General features: G+C 53.0%; 5 protein-coding genes across 5 annotated transcripts; 3 read left to right on the top strand and 2 right to left on the bottom strand.

The window, feature by feature from the left end:
* Window positions 1–227: 227 nt before the first annotated feature.
* GLRG_03637 (uncharacterized protein) lies at window positions 228–1,527 on the top strand (the record flags this gene model as incomplete). Its single annotated transcript, XM_008094322.1, has 3 exons — window positions 228–439; window positions 507–608; window positions 669–1,527. The coding sequence occupies 3 exons, from the start codon at window positions 228–230 to the stop codon at window positions 1,525–1,527; spliced, it is 1,173 nt and encodes a 390-aa protein (XP_008092513.1).
* Window positions 1,528–1,910: 383 nt separating this feature from the next.
* Window positions 1,911–4,637, bottom strand: GLRG_03636 (anaphase-promoting complex component Cut20/Apc4; the record flags this gene model as incomplete). The annotated part of the gene is made up of 7 exons (XM_008094321.1): window positions 1,911–2,236; window positions 2,298–2,447; window positions 2,500–2,557; window positions 2,610–3,320; window positions 3,382–3,967; window positions 4,019–4,349; window positions 4,406–4,637. 7 exons carry the CDS (start codon window positions 4,635–4,637, stop codon window positions 1,911–1,913), a joined length of 2,394 nt encoding a protein of 797 aa, XP_008092512.1.
* A 697-nt stretch (window positions 4,638–5,334) lies between these two features.
* On the bottom strand, window positions 5,335–7,111 carry GLRG_03635 (adaptor complexes medium subunit family protein; the record flags this gene model as incomplete). Its single annotated transcript, XM_008094320.1, has 5 exons — window positions 5,335–5,424; window positions 5,481–6,288; window positions 6,341–6,543; window positions 6,600–7,043; window positions 7,109–7,111. The coding sequence occupies 5 exons, from the start codon at window positions 7,109–7,111 to the stop codon at window positions 5,335–5,337; spliced, it is 1,548 nt and encodes a 515-aa protein (XP_008092511.1).
* Window positions 7,112–7,731: 620 nt separating this feature from the next.
* Window positions 7,732–10,527, top strand: GLRG_03634 (uncharacterized protein; the record flags this gene model as incomplete). Its single annotated transcript, XM_008094319.1, has 4 exons — window positions 7,732–9,063; window positions 9,112–9,736; window positions 10,034–10,450; window positions 10,505–10,527. 4 exons carry the CDS (start codon window positions 7,732–7,734, stop codon window positions 10,525–10,527), a joined length of 2,397 nt encoding a protein of 798 aa, XP_008092510.1.
* A 4,352-nt stretch (window positions 10,528–14,879) lies between these two features.
* On the top strand, window positions 14,880–16,370 carry GLRG_03633 (uncharacterized protein; the record flags this gene model as incomplete). Its single annotated transcript, XM_008094318.1, has 6 exons — window positions 14,880–14,901; window positions 14,961–14,986; window positions 15,070–15,160; window positions 15,221–15,472; window positions 15,531–15,822; window positions 15,881–16,370. The coding sequence occupies 6 exons, from the start codon at window positions 14,880–14,882 to the stop codon at window positions 16,368–16,370; spliced, it is 1,173 nt and encodes a 390-aa protein (XP_008092509.1).
* Window positions 16,371–17,113: the final 743 nt, after the last annotated feature.

Here is a 17,113-nt window from a genome sequence, read left to right as displayed (position 1 = left end):
AGAACCCCTACAAACATCGAGACCCCTGGTCTGTAGCATCGACTTTCTGAGTTACCAGCAAACACAAAACATTTCGCGACGTGGCAGGAGCCTCGACGAGACTACATCTGACGAAAGCTGCTGAGACTCGATACTACGCTGTCGCCATATGATTAGGTCGGCGAAGACTGCCAGAGCAACATCTCGTGATTCTTGGGATGGAACCATCGCGCCCTTCAATTGATTCAATGCTGTCCCAAGCGGTTGACGGCCTGGGTCTTTCTGTCCACAATGCTGCTTTTCGCACGAACGGTCGTCAGAGTCCGGCAAGGCTAATCCTTCAGCGTGTCTACGATCAGGATCAAGGAGCCCCGCCGACAGATGCGAACAAGCCGATGGAGCTACTTCCGGGACCTCCTGGAAAAGGGAAACCCAGACTTCTTCTGATGGGTCAAAGAAGGTATGAATCGGCGCCCCCCAAAAATCTTGTTCTTCTTCATCTGAGCCCGACACTGATCCATGAACAGGAGTGGCAAGTCTTCAATATCAAGTGTGGTGTTTCACAAATTACCGCCCAATGAGACGCTGTTCCTCGAGTCAACGGCTCGTATTCAAAAAGACTCCATGGCGTGAGAAGCCATTTATCTCATCTAAGCTTGCAGGACCATCCACTGACACCCGCCGCTCAGATCGTTCATGGATTACCAGGTCTGGGACTTCCCCGGCCAGATCGACTTCTTTGAGAACCCAAACTTCGACATGGACGCCATTTTCGGGGAGATTGGCGCCCTTATCTGGGTCATTGACGCGCAGGACGACTACCTCGAGGCCGTGTCGCGGCTCAACGCCACGGTCCTCAACCTCCAGCGGTTCTACCCAAACATCAACATCGAGGTCTTCATCCACAAGGTCGACGGCCTCTCGGACGACTACAAGCTCGACATCCAGCGCGACATCACCATCCGCATCCAGGACGAGCTCTCGGACCACGGCTTCGAGAACGCCCCCGTCACCTTCCACCTGACGTCCATCTACAACCACTCCATCTTCGAGGCCTTCTCCAAGGTCATCCAGAAGCTCATCCCCCAGCTCGGCACCCTCGAGGCCATGCTCACCAACCTCTGCCGCACGTGTCGCTTCGAGAAGGCCTACCTCTTCGACGTGCTCTCCAAGATCTACATTGCCACCGACTCGGCCACTGCCGACATGGCCTCGTACGAGATCTGCTCCGACTACATCGACGTCATCATCGACATCACCGAGGTCTACGGCTCCTGGCCGCGCTCCGACGGCCAGCGCAAGCGCCTCGAGGCCGAGCCGTGGAACGCAAAGGTCGAGGATCAGGTCGCCTGCAACTGGGCCGAGAGCTGCATGGTCCTGCACGACTCGCAGCGGCCCATCATGTTGCGCGAGGTTGACCGCTACCTCGCCCTCGTGGCCATCATGAAGGAAGACTCATACGACCGCATGCCTCTCGTGAACATGAACGTCGAGGCCGTCGTCCAGGGCATCACCGAGTTCTTTGAGATCACAAAGCCGCGCAAGTGAGGAGCGAGAGAGGGGATGATATGGCAAGTGGGGGAAACTTGGGGAGCGTAGGCATCAGACATCTATCAAAAGAAGATTTTCCGCATGTTTTAGCTTGTGCTGTACACTAAAACCTTTTCATTTCTCTTTTCTTGTCGGAAGACCACCAAAGTACTCTGATTTCTTCCCTCTTGCTTTTGTGTCATGAGCCATCTATCCACTTTCGACTACCTCCGTCCGTGTCTATCAGGTGTATGCGACTGCAGTCTGTGAAATAACCCATCAAGCGCCGCCTCTTCTAACTCTTGAACCTCCAGCACACCCATGCGTTTCTTGCTACGCGGCGTCAAGCGCTTCGGCGGCACCTTGAACATGTTCCCCGGCGTCAGGGGCACAAGCGTCTTCTAAGCGCCATGTGCCGCTCTGGGTGTCGCCGGTTCCGGCAGTTGCGTGTCGTCTAGACCAGACCCGAGGCTGAAGACCTTGTAGGTGGTCCGGTTAGCACCTAGAACACACACACGGGCGGGGACTTCGCCACGCGCATCGGAGGCGTCCTGAACGTCCATGCGCACCGGCACAAAAGACGGGTCCTCGGGAAGCGTGGTTGTGGTTACTTCGCCCTGTAGCTGCTGAGAGAGGGCCTGCGTCATAGGTAAATTTCCCTCTTGGTAGGGCATGTATGTAATGTTATGTGACTGAACTGGGATTGTAACAATGTTGGCAGATTTGCCTGTGAGGAATTAGTACATGGAGTCAGTCATTGGGTCAAGATATTGCTGAATCCAGCGTACCTTGCTTGCATACAAGCAGAATCAGCGTGCTGCTGTTCAGAAACTTGACGTCGACAATCTTGCCATCGTCTACAGACAGAGCTGCAGTCGTGGTGGTTACGTTGCTGCTGATGCCGTTGATGATGCCGATGGACGTGCGGAAGATGAAGACTGTAAGATTGTTTGCATCATTTTGAGGCGGACGTTAAGAAAGATCACTTACCACTCTGGTCATGGCCCTCTTCGATTACAGCCGCGAAGATAAGTCCGTTAATCTCCTCCTGCATGGCACGTTAGCAAACCATCGTGGTTTTTTCGCAGTATCAGACGAACCTCCTTCTTTTCTGGGCACATTGTGGAATCGAACCTAGCAATCTTGCGGCTCAAGGCGATCTTTGTCGGCTGTCCGAAGCGGACACTTCTCTTCTGTGCTTCGGCAATATCTTTGAAGATTCCGTTCGCGCGGGTAGTAAGGTAATCGACGAGAAAGCTGACATTCGGGAAGGCTTTTAAATAAGGCTGTCCCTCTTCCCAACGCCTGAGTTGCGTATCCAGATCTTCAAGCATTGATGCTCCGCTATCGGCTCGCTCCCAGTTGGTCGAGTAGTCTTCTTTGGATACTTCGTCAAAGAACACGGCCATGGGGCTTTCCACAAGGTACCGTTGAACGTACACCAGCACCTTGCTATTCTCCATGGTGGCTTCCTTTTCGGTTAGATCTTCACTTGCCGAGCTTGGGGCAGCGAGACGGTCGATCTGGAATCGCATCCAAGTAGAGAAGGCATTGAAGAGATCGAGTTCTTCCATGACGTTGAGCAAGATCCTGTGACCAACCAATGTAAGGCAAGAGACGATGTCCATTGCACGGGAAATCTGCGCAACAGTAAAGCCGATGTCCTCCCTTGAATCGTAGAACTGGGCTAGCCCACGCAGACGGCTAAGAATGATGGCGCACCTCTCCAGTGCGGGCAGCATGTTCTCGTGTATCAAGCATCGCAAGTTTTCGAGGCCAGATACAACAGCCTTATCCCATCGTTTATGACCCTGCGTGATCTCTTTAGCCGCAGAGTCTGCGAGATCAACAATAGCAATAACATGAACTTACACGCTCAGCTAGGCTATCGACGAGCCATTCGCGAACAGGTTCGTATGTGTGGCCAGTAATAGCTGTATGGAACAACGCCTGAACAATGTTCGTCGGACCATGGGAAGCTTGCTCCAGGTCCCCTTCTACACTGCGCAAGAACTTGGAAGGCAGATCCCTCGTATTCTTGTATTCCACCTGCATATGCAGTTGCGTCTGCTTCACATATCGTAGCAACTTTTGCAGTGCCGTGAGTTTGGACGCCAAGAGGGATATGTTAATCGGCGATAAAGGAATAAAAGGTAGGTCCATAGGTACAAGGTACAATGCCCGGTCGTCATCGGCTGAGGGTTTCAGGAAAAGAGCATGGGTTGACACCTCTGGATGAGAAGCATGTTGGACTAGCTGGAGGACACCCGGCCTGTACATCGAGCTTGGCAGGGTATATCGGAAGTCGCCAATAACAAAAGAGTCGTAGATGCTGAGATGAAGGTGGCCATCGCTCGTTCCCACGAGCATTACGAAGACCTGATCACTGTCCTGATTGTTAAAAGGTTGGAATAGGTACTCGATGCCTGTCCGCAACGTAAACACCAGCCCATCTTCGCTGCAATCGCGGTCAGCCACAAATAAGGAATAGTTGGGGAAGTTGACGCACCCTGCTCCAGCACTTGAGCTAGGCAAAGGGCTGATCTTAGGCAATGCCGAGTCTACCTCCAAGAAGGTGAGTTCTCGCGGAAAATCTAGTGAGGCGTGCCCCGCAGGTAGTTCGAGCTCCTCCGACATGAGCTTCTGCCACGGCTGAGACGATGTCTTCTGGTACCGAAATCCTGCTTTGCCTACGGTATTGCGCGACCAGCCGATGTGGGTGATGTTGGGCGCTGCCGTTGTGTTGTCTCCACAGACCCGGATATGATGTGCAGCTTTGTTGTTCTCCAAGCCCATCAACCTCACGTAGCCGTCACTCCAACCAACAGCGAGGAACTGACCTATCACCGAGTCAGTCGAAAAGAAGGCCCAATAGGTGTTGAAAATACGGAATTACCATCCGGCTTCCATCTCACGGCTTGTGGTTGTAGTGTTTGCTGGCCAGGTTTTGCGAATTGGTGGATTTTGGACACGACTTGTTCCCTGGGTCGGTATATCAGAAGATTCTTTCCCGTTGCATCCCAGCTGACGGACAAGTCGACAGTCGGATTACTGCAGGGAAACCCATCTGCAACCCGGTGGTCGAATCTGGTCTCGCTGTAAGAGCGTAGCTGTGTGATTTTAGCCATCGCGAGAAAACGAAGCTATTTGTGATGTTGTGCGAATGATGCTTGTTCGAGAAACCATAGCTGGTCCTCTAAGGGAAGGCGTCTACCCAGGTAGGTACCTGGGCGAATGTAGTAAGCGATGCAGAACCAGGCCCAAGCCGATTAACTGCCAATTGAGACGCGAAACAATTAGTTCAACTCGCTGCTCCAAGGACGACGGTCATGCTTAGAGCAGGTGTTTTGGGTGTCGACTGCCTTTTTGAGGTTCGCAACTCCTGCCTACCTCAGGGCAGGTACCAGCAGGCATGTACTTCTTCAGGCTTGTGTTTTGTGTGCGCTTTCAGGTACGCTGCGGACAACGAGCCTGCCTGTAATTAGTGGGCCATGGGTGCACTTGCCCGTTTTCCAGTGACTGGAACACACACCACTTTAAGTAGGTACTAACAGGTTATTGGAGTGGATAGGTGGGCAAAACAACGGCGCTTGAGGGTGGGTTGGCAACAATAGCGACAATAAATAGCTTCTTTTGCAGGTGCTTTCGCGCCCTGTTTCTCTCTAAGATACGTTTCATTTCATGCAGCCAACTGCAATGGCAATTTCCCAACATTGCCAGACAAACCCGCTGCTCGGAAACTCCTGGGTTGGCGCTCAACAATGCAAACCCTAACAATCTCGTCTCCATCTAAGGTACCTTAGCTAGCTACTTGAGCTTGGCTTTCTATTCAATCAAGAAGTTGTCTGCATTCGACTTAACTTCCTTTGAGAAAGTCACTTCCTCATCCTCTTCAAGCAGTGAAACCGAGGAGACCTACACATATACGTTAGCGTTTGTGTCATGACCATAACTTATGAGCTGCAACTTACATCGACGTCAATGAAAGGAGACGTCTTTGAGAACCTGACCGTCATAGGGAAAAAGTCATTCTCATCGTTGGTTTCGGCCTCAAACTCGAACGATCCCGTGGGGTTCTCGTCTGACACTGTTCCGATGTTCCACTCCAGAGAGTCTCCGGAGACCTCGTACGAGGCATCGAAACTCGAGACAACTGGCTCGCTGACCTGGTAGGGGATGATCACACTGACGTCCCTGAGTGTGTCGCCGCCCGTCAGTTCGTACTCGACCGTCATGTTGTACTTGTCCGCATCCTTGTTGATCCAGACTGTGAACGTGATGGGGCACGCGCTGGCATCATCTGCCTTAGCCGTCGCCCTCCAGCGCAGCACGCCCACTGACTGGTTCGTGGGGAAACCGCGGGCAGTGTTGCTCATCTGGATAACCTTGGAGCTGTTGAATAGGTTCTTGTCGACGTTGGGATGCGTTCGGAACTGGGCGCCGTGAGATGCGTTGGCCGTCAGATTCAATTTGACCTTGGTCAAGGTAGGATCGGAGATGCGGAGGCTCAGATCACCAACTATCGCAAGGGAGTTGATGGCTCCCTCTCTCGACAGCTTGGCACTGATGGCCTCGTTGACCACGACATGGATAGCATCACGGTCAAGGGTAGAGGAGACGCGGGGCTCTGCTGCAGGCTCGGGAACATGGGCAGCGGACGGCGTGATAAGGGGCGTATCATCCACCTCGGGGCCCATCTCGCCTCGAACACGCTCGAACATGTCCGTGGTCTTGGATTTCTTGCCCAATTGCATACCCTTGCCCTTTGGAGCGTTCAGTCTGTACATGTCAGCCGCCGATCATTGTGTCCTGGTACCACACAGCAACTCACTTGTTGAACGTCTTGTTCTTCTCAGCTTCGTACGAGTCATACGTATCCGTTGGCGTCGGGCGGGTAGGAGGAGTGTAAGTCGGGTACACGGGCGTTCTGGGCATGCCACCACCAACGCGGCCAGCTCGAGCCGACTCTTTGCGCTGCATTTCCAGTTGCTTGGCCTTTCGCTTCCGCTCCTCCGTCGCCTCCAACTCCTTGTTCTGTAGCAGATGTTAGTATGAAGCGTTTGGAAACACCAAAGAGTAGAGTGACGGACTCTTGCGATGATCTCCTGGATTCGCTCTTCGTGACTCTCCATCTCGAGGAAGGTTTTGATCTGGCTGATGGTCAAGTTCTCGCGGTATCCGAGGGTGACGAGCTCGTCGAAGGCGCTGAGCAGCTCGTACGCATTCTTCAGGATCTCCCTCTCATCGAGGCTCTTGCATGTGCTGGTGACAACCTGCGCGAACAGGTGCAGGGAGTCGATGTCTTGAAGGATGTTGGATTGGCGGTTGGTAATGAGCACCATGTAGAGCTCATCCAGCGGCTGGTAAACGAAGCGCACATTATCTTGTTCGACGGTCGTGTGCTGGGTGCCACTATCGGCCAGCTTTGGAAAAGACGCGAGGAGGGCTTCGATGCGGGATCGTGGCATCTCCCTGAACTGGCGGGAGAGGACAGCTTTCCCGCCACGGGTACAAATCGACGCTGCGAGGACAACCTATTCAAGTCAGCATCTCCTGTCTGCATTCTAAAACAAAGCCGTATGGAAAGGAGGCGCTTCACCATTTTGGATGGGGTGTTGTGACAGTGTTGGAGCGAATTGAATATGTAGATGGGCTGTCGCAACTCGACTTCGAGGTCCCGGGCCAAAGGGGGACCACATGGGGAGCTCGAATATTGAGCCGAATGTGTGAATCTGGCCAGTGCACGGGCCACTTCAACCTTACGTACAGCGGCTGGAACTAGCCCCAAAAAAGTAAGGTGGAAGCTACCTCCAGAAGGCGCGTCTAGCCGCGCTTACGGAACGTAGAGGGGTGGCACCTGGGCCCTTTTTAAATTCCTAACGCGCCTGATTCAACTCCACCTGGTAACTGGTTTGCCCTACCATCAACTTTCAACTCTTTGTCCTGCAACCATTTCCTCCCCTTTCCAGGGCATGCTTCCTCCGGACAAGTTTTTCAACGAACGCACGTCAAAGACCAGTACTCTCAGGGTACGAACTCAGCCTCACAGTAAAATCCCACCGATACCTCCAAACAACTGGATTTCGCTAGCTTCGTCGGGCGGACATCCGGATCTACGATACCCGAAGTACCTAACCGAACCGCCGATCGTCCTGATATCCAGAGGAAACCCGGAACCTCTTTCCTTGAGAAATTATTTCCGACTTGTCGGAATCAGAGGGGATGGCAACTGAAGCAGCTCCGCCCCCGAGCCTCGAGGCTCAGCAAAACGAGGAGTACATCGACTACTCTGAAGACGACTTGGCAGTACCTGCCGTCGCAGCCAAAGACTCTAACAACAAACCATTTTCGTCCAACGCTCAGTTTGACCCCGACGGGTCGGAGATCTTGGAGATGCTGCCTGTAGAGTCAGACCATGAGGCCCAAGCTATCGACGTGCAGGTCGACGCTGATATTGAGGTCATTTCTACGGTTACCGATGTAAAGTCGAAGGATGACGGTGCAGAAATCGATACTACGCTCGACTCTGAAGCCGTCCATCAGATGCATACTACGGAATCTGAGGGTAATTACTTCGACGAGACTGAGATCCTCAATACTGTCAATAATACGGAAGCCGAAGAAGCTTATGTCAACGAGAACGAAATCAGCTGGGAGGATGGTTCTGGCAATGAACAGGATGCAGATCAAGACGGTGGTCACGCCAAGACTGGTAACGATGACTGGCAATTGGTTGGTGATGCAGACCAGATCGCACAAGATGCTGCAAATCTAAACGAGGGATCTTCCAGACATGGAGAAGCGGAGCGTCACGAAATTGACCAAGCGCTCGAGGACGTTCCCAGCGCTTTTGCCAACCTCGACACAGACCTTGAAGCTATTGCTGTTGTTGACGTTGACCCTGCTTCGGAAGAAGGGCAAGTCGCCGAAACCCAAGATTCGGAGGCGGATGATGTGAATGGGATAGCTGATCCCGATCCGGAGAACGGTGATTCAGCTGTCGATGCCTCGACAGATGTCAGTGACGCCCGGCTTGAACGTCTTGAGACCTTTCGAGAGGGTCTTCACAATTCCCCTAGCGAACAAGGCGCCGAGGACCATTCCATGGGCGAAGATTACGGTTCTCAGCTTGAGCAGGACGTCGAAAGCGGCATTGCTGCTACTGATGATGACGTTACCGACGAGCAGCACCATGGCGAAGTTGCCGACTCTACCGACCACATTGCGACAGAGGAAGCCATATCGGACCACGAGCATGCAATGTACGATGATGAGATGCTTGCCGATGTGCGATCATCAGTGTCGGCAGAAACGTCACCCAACGACGACATGGATATTCCCGTAATCACGGTCTCATACAAAGGTATCGACTATCCTTTTTTTTACGGCTCGCCGGATAGTGAGGGCAAGGAATGCTTTTTCCATGACCTGTCTCTTTTGCACTGCAAAATGGAAGGCGTACTGGCAGGTTTCCGTCGAGAGCTTGCCAATGAACTCGGTCCATTCGACGAGCTTGTGTTCCAGATCGACGAGCTCGGACTTGAATTTGCTGAAGTAAGCTTCCATTCTCTGAAGACGAAACCTTTACTGACCAGCTCAAAGTCCAGCCAACCAGATGTGTTTTCCGATATAACCTTGGGCCAGATTATCTCCGTGTTTGACTCACTAGTCAAGAACCAGAACCCCAACGCGTCAAAACCGCTCTACGCGTATCTCTCTACCCGGCCCAACTGCAAGAAGCGATGGCTTTCGCTGGTCGATGATGCCTACAATGGCAAAGGTCTCGATGAAATCAGCTTCTACTTCGCATCCAGGGCGCACAGTGAAGCCCCTGAAATTCTGGATGATGAGGCCGACCTCATTGGAGAAGAAGACAATGCCGATGCTGCTGCATGGCCACGGTCCCCTCGCGAGAGTGAGCGTGGCGACCTAAATGAGGACGAGACCCAGGATGAAACTGTGGAGACCAACGAGGACATCAACGAGTATGACGATGTTGACGATGGGATTAATGGAGATGGCGATGCAGAGTCACAAAGCGCTCTTAATGAAGATCCCATCCAGCCAGGGGCGAGCGTCGTAGACGATGTCGATGTCGAGCCGACCATGGTCAATAACGGGGCTGCCCCCATGGATGAGTCCAACATAGCCGCGGATGTTGACACCGCTGAAGACGCCGGCGTGGTAGACATGGGAGACCAGTCACCCGAACACCACGGAGAAAATGGTAATGCCGACTATTTCCTATCAACCCCTTGTTTCTGCCCTAGTTTTTGCCTTTGCACCACTTGTTCTTCGGCTTTTCCAGCGGCACAGATGGCGGAGGAAGATGGCTTTCGATACGAATCTTTAGTGCGGATGACCCGACATTCTGCCCAACGACAAACGCAATCTCAGCCAAACCATTTGTATCTGGAATTTAACAAAGGATCCCACTCCCGCACAACCCTACGCCATTTGCATTCTCATTCAGATATCAGCATGGTTTTTTCTTCAACCACAGACGCTGACAATATAATTCAAGCTCCAGAAGTCGATGCATCTAACCCACTCGTGTGGGATGCGGAAGAAGCCGATGCGTTCAACGCTGGCGAGGACGCCCAGGCCTTTCCAGAAGACGAGGATCTCACGCACAGTTTGAACCAGATTGCCCAAGGTGTCGACGTGAACCCAACAGACAAGGTAACCCCCAATACCAGTGCGACATCGACCCTGAACGGCGATGAAGAGGCCACGTACGACAATGAGCTTGATCTCAATGCCGACCTGCCTGAAAACGAAATTGATGGCGCTGAGGTCCATGGCCAGGACGACGAACTGGCAGAAATTGATTGGAGGGAGTTTCCTGGCCAAGGCGATGATGTTGCGAAGTCTCCTTCGATTTCTGGCAAACGCCAGAGATCGGATGTGGACGACATGCTGGATGACGAAGCTCAGAAAGGTATGGCTCATGTCTATAAAAATCACGGAATTTGCCAGACTAACCATGCATTAGACGTCAAGCGTCGTCGGTCTTGAGCTTCAAGCATCCTCACAACTAACCCCTTTTATGGCTTTTCCACCGACGCAGATAGGATTTAGGTCTGCTGGACTTTCGGACCCAATTGTTGGTCATCTTGGCGAGCTCGAATCCCACGGTGCAACTACAACTACGGGACTGTTACTCGGCATGGTGTCCTATACGACCATCACGGTGTCTCGCTTGGGGCACCACAATTGCCCACCCAAGGTAGGCTTCTGACATTGAATTTCGTACTGACTTGCAGCTTTCACATTCAACAATTACCAACCAGGCGGCGACCTGGCGTACTGAACGGACGACACGCTCCTTCCGTTACAGCCCCCCCCGAATCTTCTCGATACCCCGTCTATTCTCTTGCGATTTTGGTGGGATTTTGGCGTATAATGGGGGTGAAAGCAATGGGACAGACCCACTGACTCGGTTGATGTTTCTTGTAACCAAATCGTGTCGGAGAAAGGACATGAACAAGGCGCCAAGAAGGCCTGCTCAGCCAGGTGAAGTATGAAGTCTTCCTGCGAAAAGACGCGGGAGTGATCAGTATCTAGATGTCATCAGGGTATCTAGTTCTCGTGACCGGCTGCCTTTGTCTCATATGAGCTCTTAGAAGGAGGCGAATCAGGGTGCCATATTTCACCAAGCTGATGCGTAGAGCCCTTCGAGGAAGCAGCATACGACAGAAAAAACTTGCCTAATGAAGAACACGCATTTGCTTATCGATTTGTAGTAGGTCGGGTCGTGCTGAAGCCCTTGATGAGTCAATCTGCCGGAAGTGAACCATTCCTTGCAAGCCTAAGCCTCGGCTTGCCTGTGGTTGTATCACGTGAAACAAAGGCTCATGAAGCCTAATAGGATGTCGGCCAACAGCAGCCATCAAACAACTTTTGTTTGATATTTTGAAGGGATCGTGCTGAGATGCCATTGACGGCAGTAGATTTGGGACGCGGTCTGAGCATACGGTGCAGGATGAGACGACTGCATGGTGCATGCATGGTGCAAGATTCTACCTAGGACTCATTCCATCGCACTTTACCCCGGTCTTTTTCTTCTTCATCCAATGTTGGAGCGCTTATGTGTGGTTCATGACTACAACAGACCAGGAACGCAGATTAGCGACATGACGATTGATTCCGGGACATTCGGGAAACCCTGCGAGGAAGAGGGCTATTCGAAGCTCGAGCTCCTTACCCCCCTCCAATACATAGCACAATATGTGTATGGTTCGACCCGAACCCGGCGACTAAGTTGAGCTAGAGGCATTGAGGCGGCGAGGCCGCAGGCGAGATCTTCAACGAACTGCCATTGATGGAAGTTTACGAGCCCAAGGTTTGTATGGGTGGTGAACGAGCCCATGCTGCTGATGTAGAGTTTTCCCCGACTTGTCGACTGTTTTGCCTCTGGATTACCTAGTATGGCGCGGGAATCCCTGCGTGCTCTCTTTCCGTGTATCAGTTTCTTAAATCAATCCCCTCCCCGATGAGAGGGACAAACTGATGGCAGGTTTTGTTTCGACGACGACCGTTATGCGGGGCCCTGCCGTCGCTCACGCGCCGCCAGGTTGGTGGATTCGTTTCCCCCCCACAATTAAAGGGGGGAATACTTCATAGCAAGGGGCAATTCACAATACATATCTGCTGTGCGAGACCCTCAGCATGGCACTTGTTGGTAGGTTGTTTGCAACTCGTCTGAGCCGAACGTGGGATCCGGGGAGAGTGTCTGTTGGAGAAGATTGGACATGGGTACACAGAGCACGAGGCATGCTGAGGGGACGTATGGTCGCGTTTTGGAGCGGCGGTGGACAGGAAGGCGCTGGTCACGAGTTAGCATAGAATGGCGCCTCTACATTCCTCTGTGCCATGGCAATATTACCCACGCCAATATATGGCAACTTTCCAAGGGGGAAAATTGCCTATGTTACGGCATGGAGTCCTGGGCAGCCACTGGCTGCTGTAGTGGCCCATATCGACGAAGCAGACTGGAGAGATTCCCGTTTGCTGGTGAGGATAACTCACACTAATAATACACAAATGTGGCTGTGTGGTGGTTTTTATTTTTACTTTTTACACATAGACGAGCCATTTCGTAATGAACCGGTTTCAACAAGACCCCACTTGGGCTGTGAGAGAAAAATAGAAATGCCGATTTCCCTCTTTGTGGGATCGGATCTTCGTATGGAGATTCGACAGGGGGAGAAGAGCACTGTGCTATCCTTGAAGGCTACACAATTACCTAAGCCATGACTAGCATGTGTGTGCTTGCTGTTCCCAACAATACCTAGGCGGATTGCGCACCTAGATCCTAACGGAAGCGGTCCAGGGGGCTTTGATCGCCACAAGTTCAGTGTGACAGGAGAGCCTAGGCTGGCAGCCTCAAACCCCCCTCAAGACTGGTCAGTCTGATACTTCAGGAGAGCGCTGCTAAACTGTGTGGCCCTCCTGCGGAGAGAACAGCGGGACCTCACACATCAAGTCCCCCTTACGCGCCGTCACCCCTGTCGGAAGTTGAGTCGAGTTGCGCTAGTCCAGGTGATGTTCCGAGACCCCTACCTCTGCGATGACCTCAGCGTCGGCGCCATCGCCTTTAGGTAACACAGGACAGAACGCTCAAGATCACGCGAGAACAGGCGGAGAGGCTTAAGATGGATGGAAGGGATACGGAATACTGAGATCCCCCCTCTCCCCCTTCTTCGTCTCGATCTTGTGCAGCGAGCGGAGACTACTTCACGACACAGACGAAGACGAGAGGGAAAAGTTTCGAAAATCCAAGAGGCTTGGCTTGACGTCCCTGCAGATTTGGCTGTGTCAGGAATCGCCTTTTTGTCCAAATCGCATGCGATGAACGTTCCATCCCACTGATCCCGCCACTCGCCGCCCGCCGTCTGCAGTGCCTGTCCGTGTCTGACCTGCATGGTCTTATCTCCAGAAATCGTACAGCGCTTCTAGTCCCCGTCGCACTCCTGCTACACGACAGCAGGCCATGCATGCCACCTCACATCATCATCATGTCCATAGCCCAGCCGCCCCAGCCGCAGCAGGCTGAGCAGAGTTAGTAGGTACCTAGTGTACTCCGTACTTTGTTCCCCTCCAAAGTGGACAGCCTGGCCAGGTCTCTCTCTCTCTCTATTTTCCCCAACGCGCTGTTCCCTGTCCGGTCGGCCTCAGCCCCTCTCGTCCCTCCCGCTAGGTCGATATTCAACACAGGTACGGATACAGGTACAATGGACCCACCCGCACTCAACATGTTTGGCATCGCGACCATGTTCCCGTCTTTGTGCAGAGGCACTGGGGTGTTTCCAGGATCAGTTGTTGGAATTTATTTGTCCGGTACCTGACTCTCTGCTCACTTTCGCTGTTCAGAACTCGTAAAAAACGGGCAACACGAAAAGAGAACGCGCACCCTTGTCGCACACGTACATTAGGTACATGACTTATTTCCAAGGCAAACCACTGAGCGGGTGACTTCTCAGACCTGAAAGGGCACGCCTCTCTAACCCTCTCCCCAGGGGGCTCTGAAACTCAAACCTGTCCCTATCTGGCCAGCTAGCATTCCTCCACCACGCTCCTACCCACTACGTAAACTACCTTCTCTGCTACGGGACCACATACTGCACTGCACCACTCCCAGCAAGTACCAAAACCACAACTACCTTCATCCTCGCTTTACATTACTATTACCTTGCTTTGTCCGTCTCTCGCCTTGTGCTGTCGGTTGGGCGCAGTACTACCGCAGGAATAAACCTGGAAAGATAGGTACCCATCTGTGGTCTATCCGCTACGTACCACTTTCGCAGTTTGCAAAATCCCACGAAACGCCCTCCCTCCCCTTTCGGCCTCCCATTCGCGCCAACCCACCTTTCTCGACTCCGACACTCGCACACCACCACGACTCCTTCGACCTCACTCTAGGCCCCGATTCTCCAACTCGACCACCACGACGGCGAAGACGACGACGACGACCGCCATCGCGTTCGATTCCAGATCTTACAGCTACTGCCACCACCAGTGTCCCCAGGGTCCATATTCCCATGTGTCGCTGCTGACGAGGTCCGGCCATCACTCCAATCGCTCTACCTCGCCCGGCGCGAGCCTCGCAAGCTTCCCTTCACGGGGTACGACATTCTCTACAACGACCGCCTCGCCACGGCGCATCCGCCTAACAAACACCGTCACTCTTTCCCACCTTTGTCGCAGTCGGCGCACTCACTTTCGGCAAGATGATGCTAGATGAGAAGTACGTTTGCGACCTGGCCGGCATCCTCGTCGCCATCCAGATGCCACCACTTCCGCCTGGTCTCGGGGCTCTAGTTAGCTGACTATCAAACCCGCACAGATACATTGGCCTCGGCCTCGCCATGGCGTCCAGCTTAGCCATTGGTATGCATACAATTTTTCAAAGATACTCGAGAACCACCACTAACCGTGCCGTCTTGCAGGTATCAGCTTCGTTGTGACGAAAAAGGTACGCGCGATTTCCGAATGTTGCGGCCGCCCTGGCAACGTCGATTACCATTATCAAGTGTGGAAGCTAACCCTCCACCGTAGGGTCTCATGCAAGCGGAAGAGCGTCATGGCTTCGAAGGCGACGGATACGTGTACCTCAAGAGCCCGGTGTGGTGGGCTGGAATTTCGACCTGTGAGTTTGCATCGGTCCAGCCCCTCGACTGACGCCTGCAAGTCGCTAACAGGTGCTCAGTGGTCCTCGGGGAAATCTGCAACTTTGCTGCGTATGCCTTCGCGCCAGCCATTCTCGTCACCCCTCTCGGAGCTTTATCTGTCCTCATCGGAGCCGTTCTGGGATCATATTTCTTGAAGGAAGAGCTCGGTGTCCTGGGCCGCCTGGGAAGCGCAATCTGTCTCATTGGAGCCGTCATCATTGTTCTTCATGCGCCCCCAGATGAAGACATCCAGACCATTGACCAGATCCTGCATTACGCCATCCAGCCTGGTAAGTCTGCAGCTCCAGCGGTAGAGCGCAATGCAACTGATAACTAACGCCACCCCAGGCTTCTTGCTGTATGCATTTGCCGTCACTTCCTTCGCCGTCTTCATGATTTACAAGGTCGCGCCGGTTCACGGACGGAAGAACCCCATCATCTACCTCTCCATCTGCTCGACGGTCGGCTCAATTTCGGTCATGTCTGTCAAGGCTTTCGGAATCGCACTAAAGCTCACGTTCGCCGGAAACAACCAGTTCAGCCACCCCTCGACCTACGTCTTCATGATCCTGACGACCGTTTGCATCCTGACGCAAATGAACTACTTTAACAAGGCACTTGCCCAGTTCCCCACAAACATGTGAGTATAGCCGTCCCGTAGTGCGCGCTTCGGACTGCGCTAACGAAAGACGACGCAGTGTCAATCCCCTCTACTATGTAACCTTCACGACGGCGACTCTTTGTGCGTCCTTCATTTTGTTTGGCGGCTTCAATACCACCGATACGGTCAACACGATATCTCTTCTCTGCGGCTTCCTCGTTACCTTCACTGGCGTCTACTTGTTGAACCTCTCGAGATCCGACCCGAACGGACACAAACTGGTTGCCGGCCGTGGTGGCGATGATGCTACCGGCACGGACATGATCTCCACCATCCAAACCCGCCTGAGCATGCAAGCCCGCAGGAGCCAAGATCCCCACCGAATGAGCATTGGCAGTCGCCACGGTGACACGACTGGCTTGATGAGGGCCTACGACGAGGAGGCTGGTGCCGAGTTCGGTCTCACTGATCTAGCCGAGGAAAGCGACGACGACGATGCTCATCATAGAGCGAACGGATCTGCTAACGGTCACTCGAAGTCATACAACGAGACAATCGAGCTCCAGAACCAGAGGTCAAACAGATGAGAGGGTACAGTGGAACCGTCTACTCTCTAGGCATGGGTAGACGTTGAGGCGGCAATTGTCCTTTTTTTTTCTTTCCTCTCCAAGCATTTCTTATTAGGAGCCCGATATGGGGGCAGTATTGTACATTTTTCTCCACAGCCATATGACTTGAGAAGTTCTCCACGACATGATCGGATTCATGAAAGAGGCAAAGACCTACTACGGAAAAGGTGCAGGTGCACCCTAAGCAAGGGAAAGGGAAAGCACCAGGAAACCAGAACCAGCAAGCTTTCCACACTATTTCACTTCTGCCACGACACGAGGAGTATCATCGGCACGGGAGTGATCACCCGGGGGGAGGGGTGGGCGTTTATCGGGGGTTCTATGGCACCGCGTGCGAAGGCACCTATTGTACGATTAGGGAGGCGATGATGGGGGAGGGCGTGACTACAAGAGGCATACCCCAATTCGCCCAGAGACTAGCATTTTTCTTCATTGTCCAGAAGCATTCAAGGCATCATAGACGTAAGACCGGAGCCAGGAGCCTGGCGAATTGAGAACACCATGGACCCGTTACGATTTCGATTGCGAACGCGGTTCCAGCAGGCCTTCATACCCAATCCCATCGGTCATGCACGCCGAGCGTCCGTCACTTGGACGAGGCGGGTATAGTAGCAGGGCACCATCATCTTACTTGAATGATTTCGTTGCTCATTTCATGGTTTGTTCTACCATTACAAGCCAGTCGCAACTATCCGAATTCC

The sequence above is a fragment of the Colletotrichum graminicola genome (genome assembly GCF_000149035.1).
Source record: "Colletotrichum graminicola M1.001 genomic scaffold supercont1.11, whole genome shotgun sequence".
In the NCBI taxonomy this organism is placed as follows: Eukaryota; Fungi; Ascomycota; class Sordariomycetes; order Glomerellales; family Glomerellaceae; genus Colletotrichum; species Colletotrichum graminicola.
Note: the sequence above shows the minus strand (reverse complement) of the source record. Positions and strands in the feature narration are given on the sequence as shown.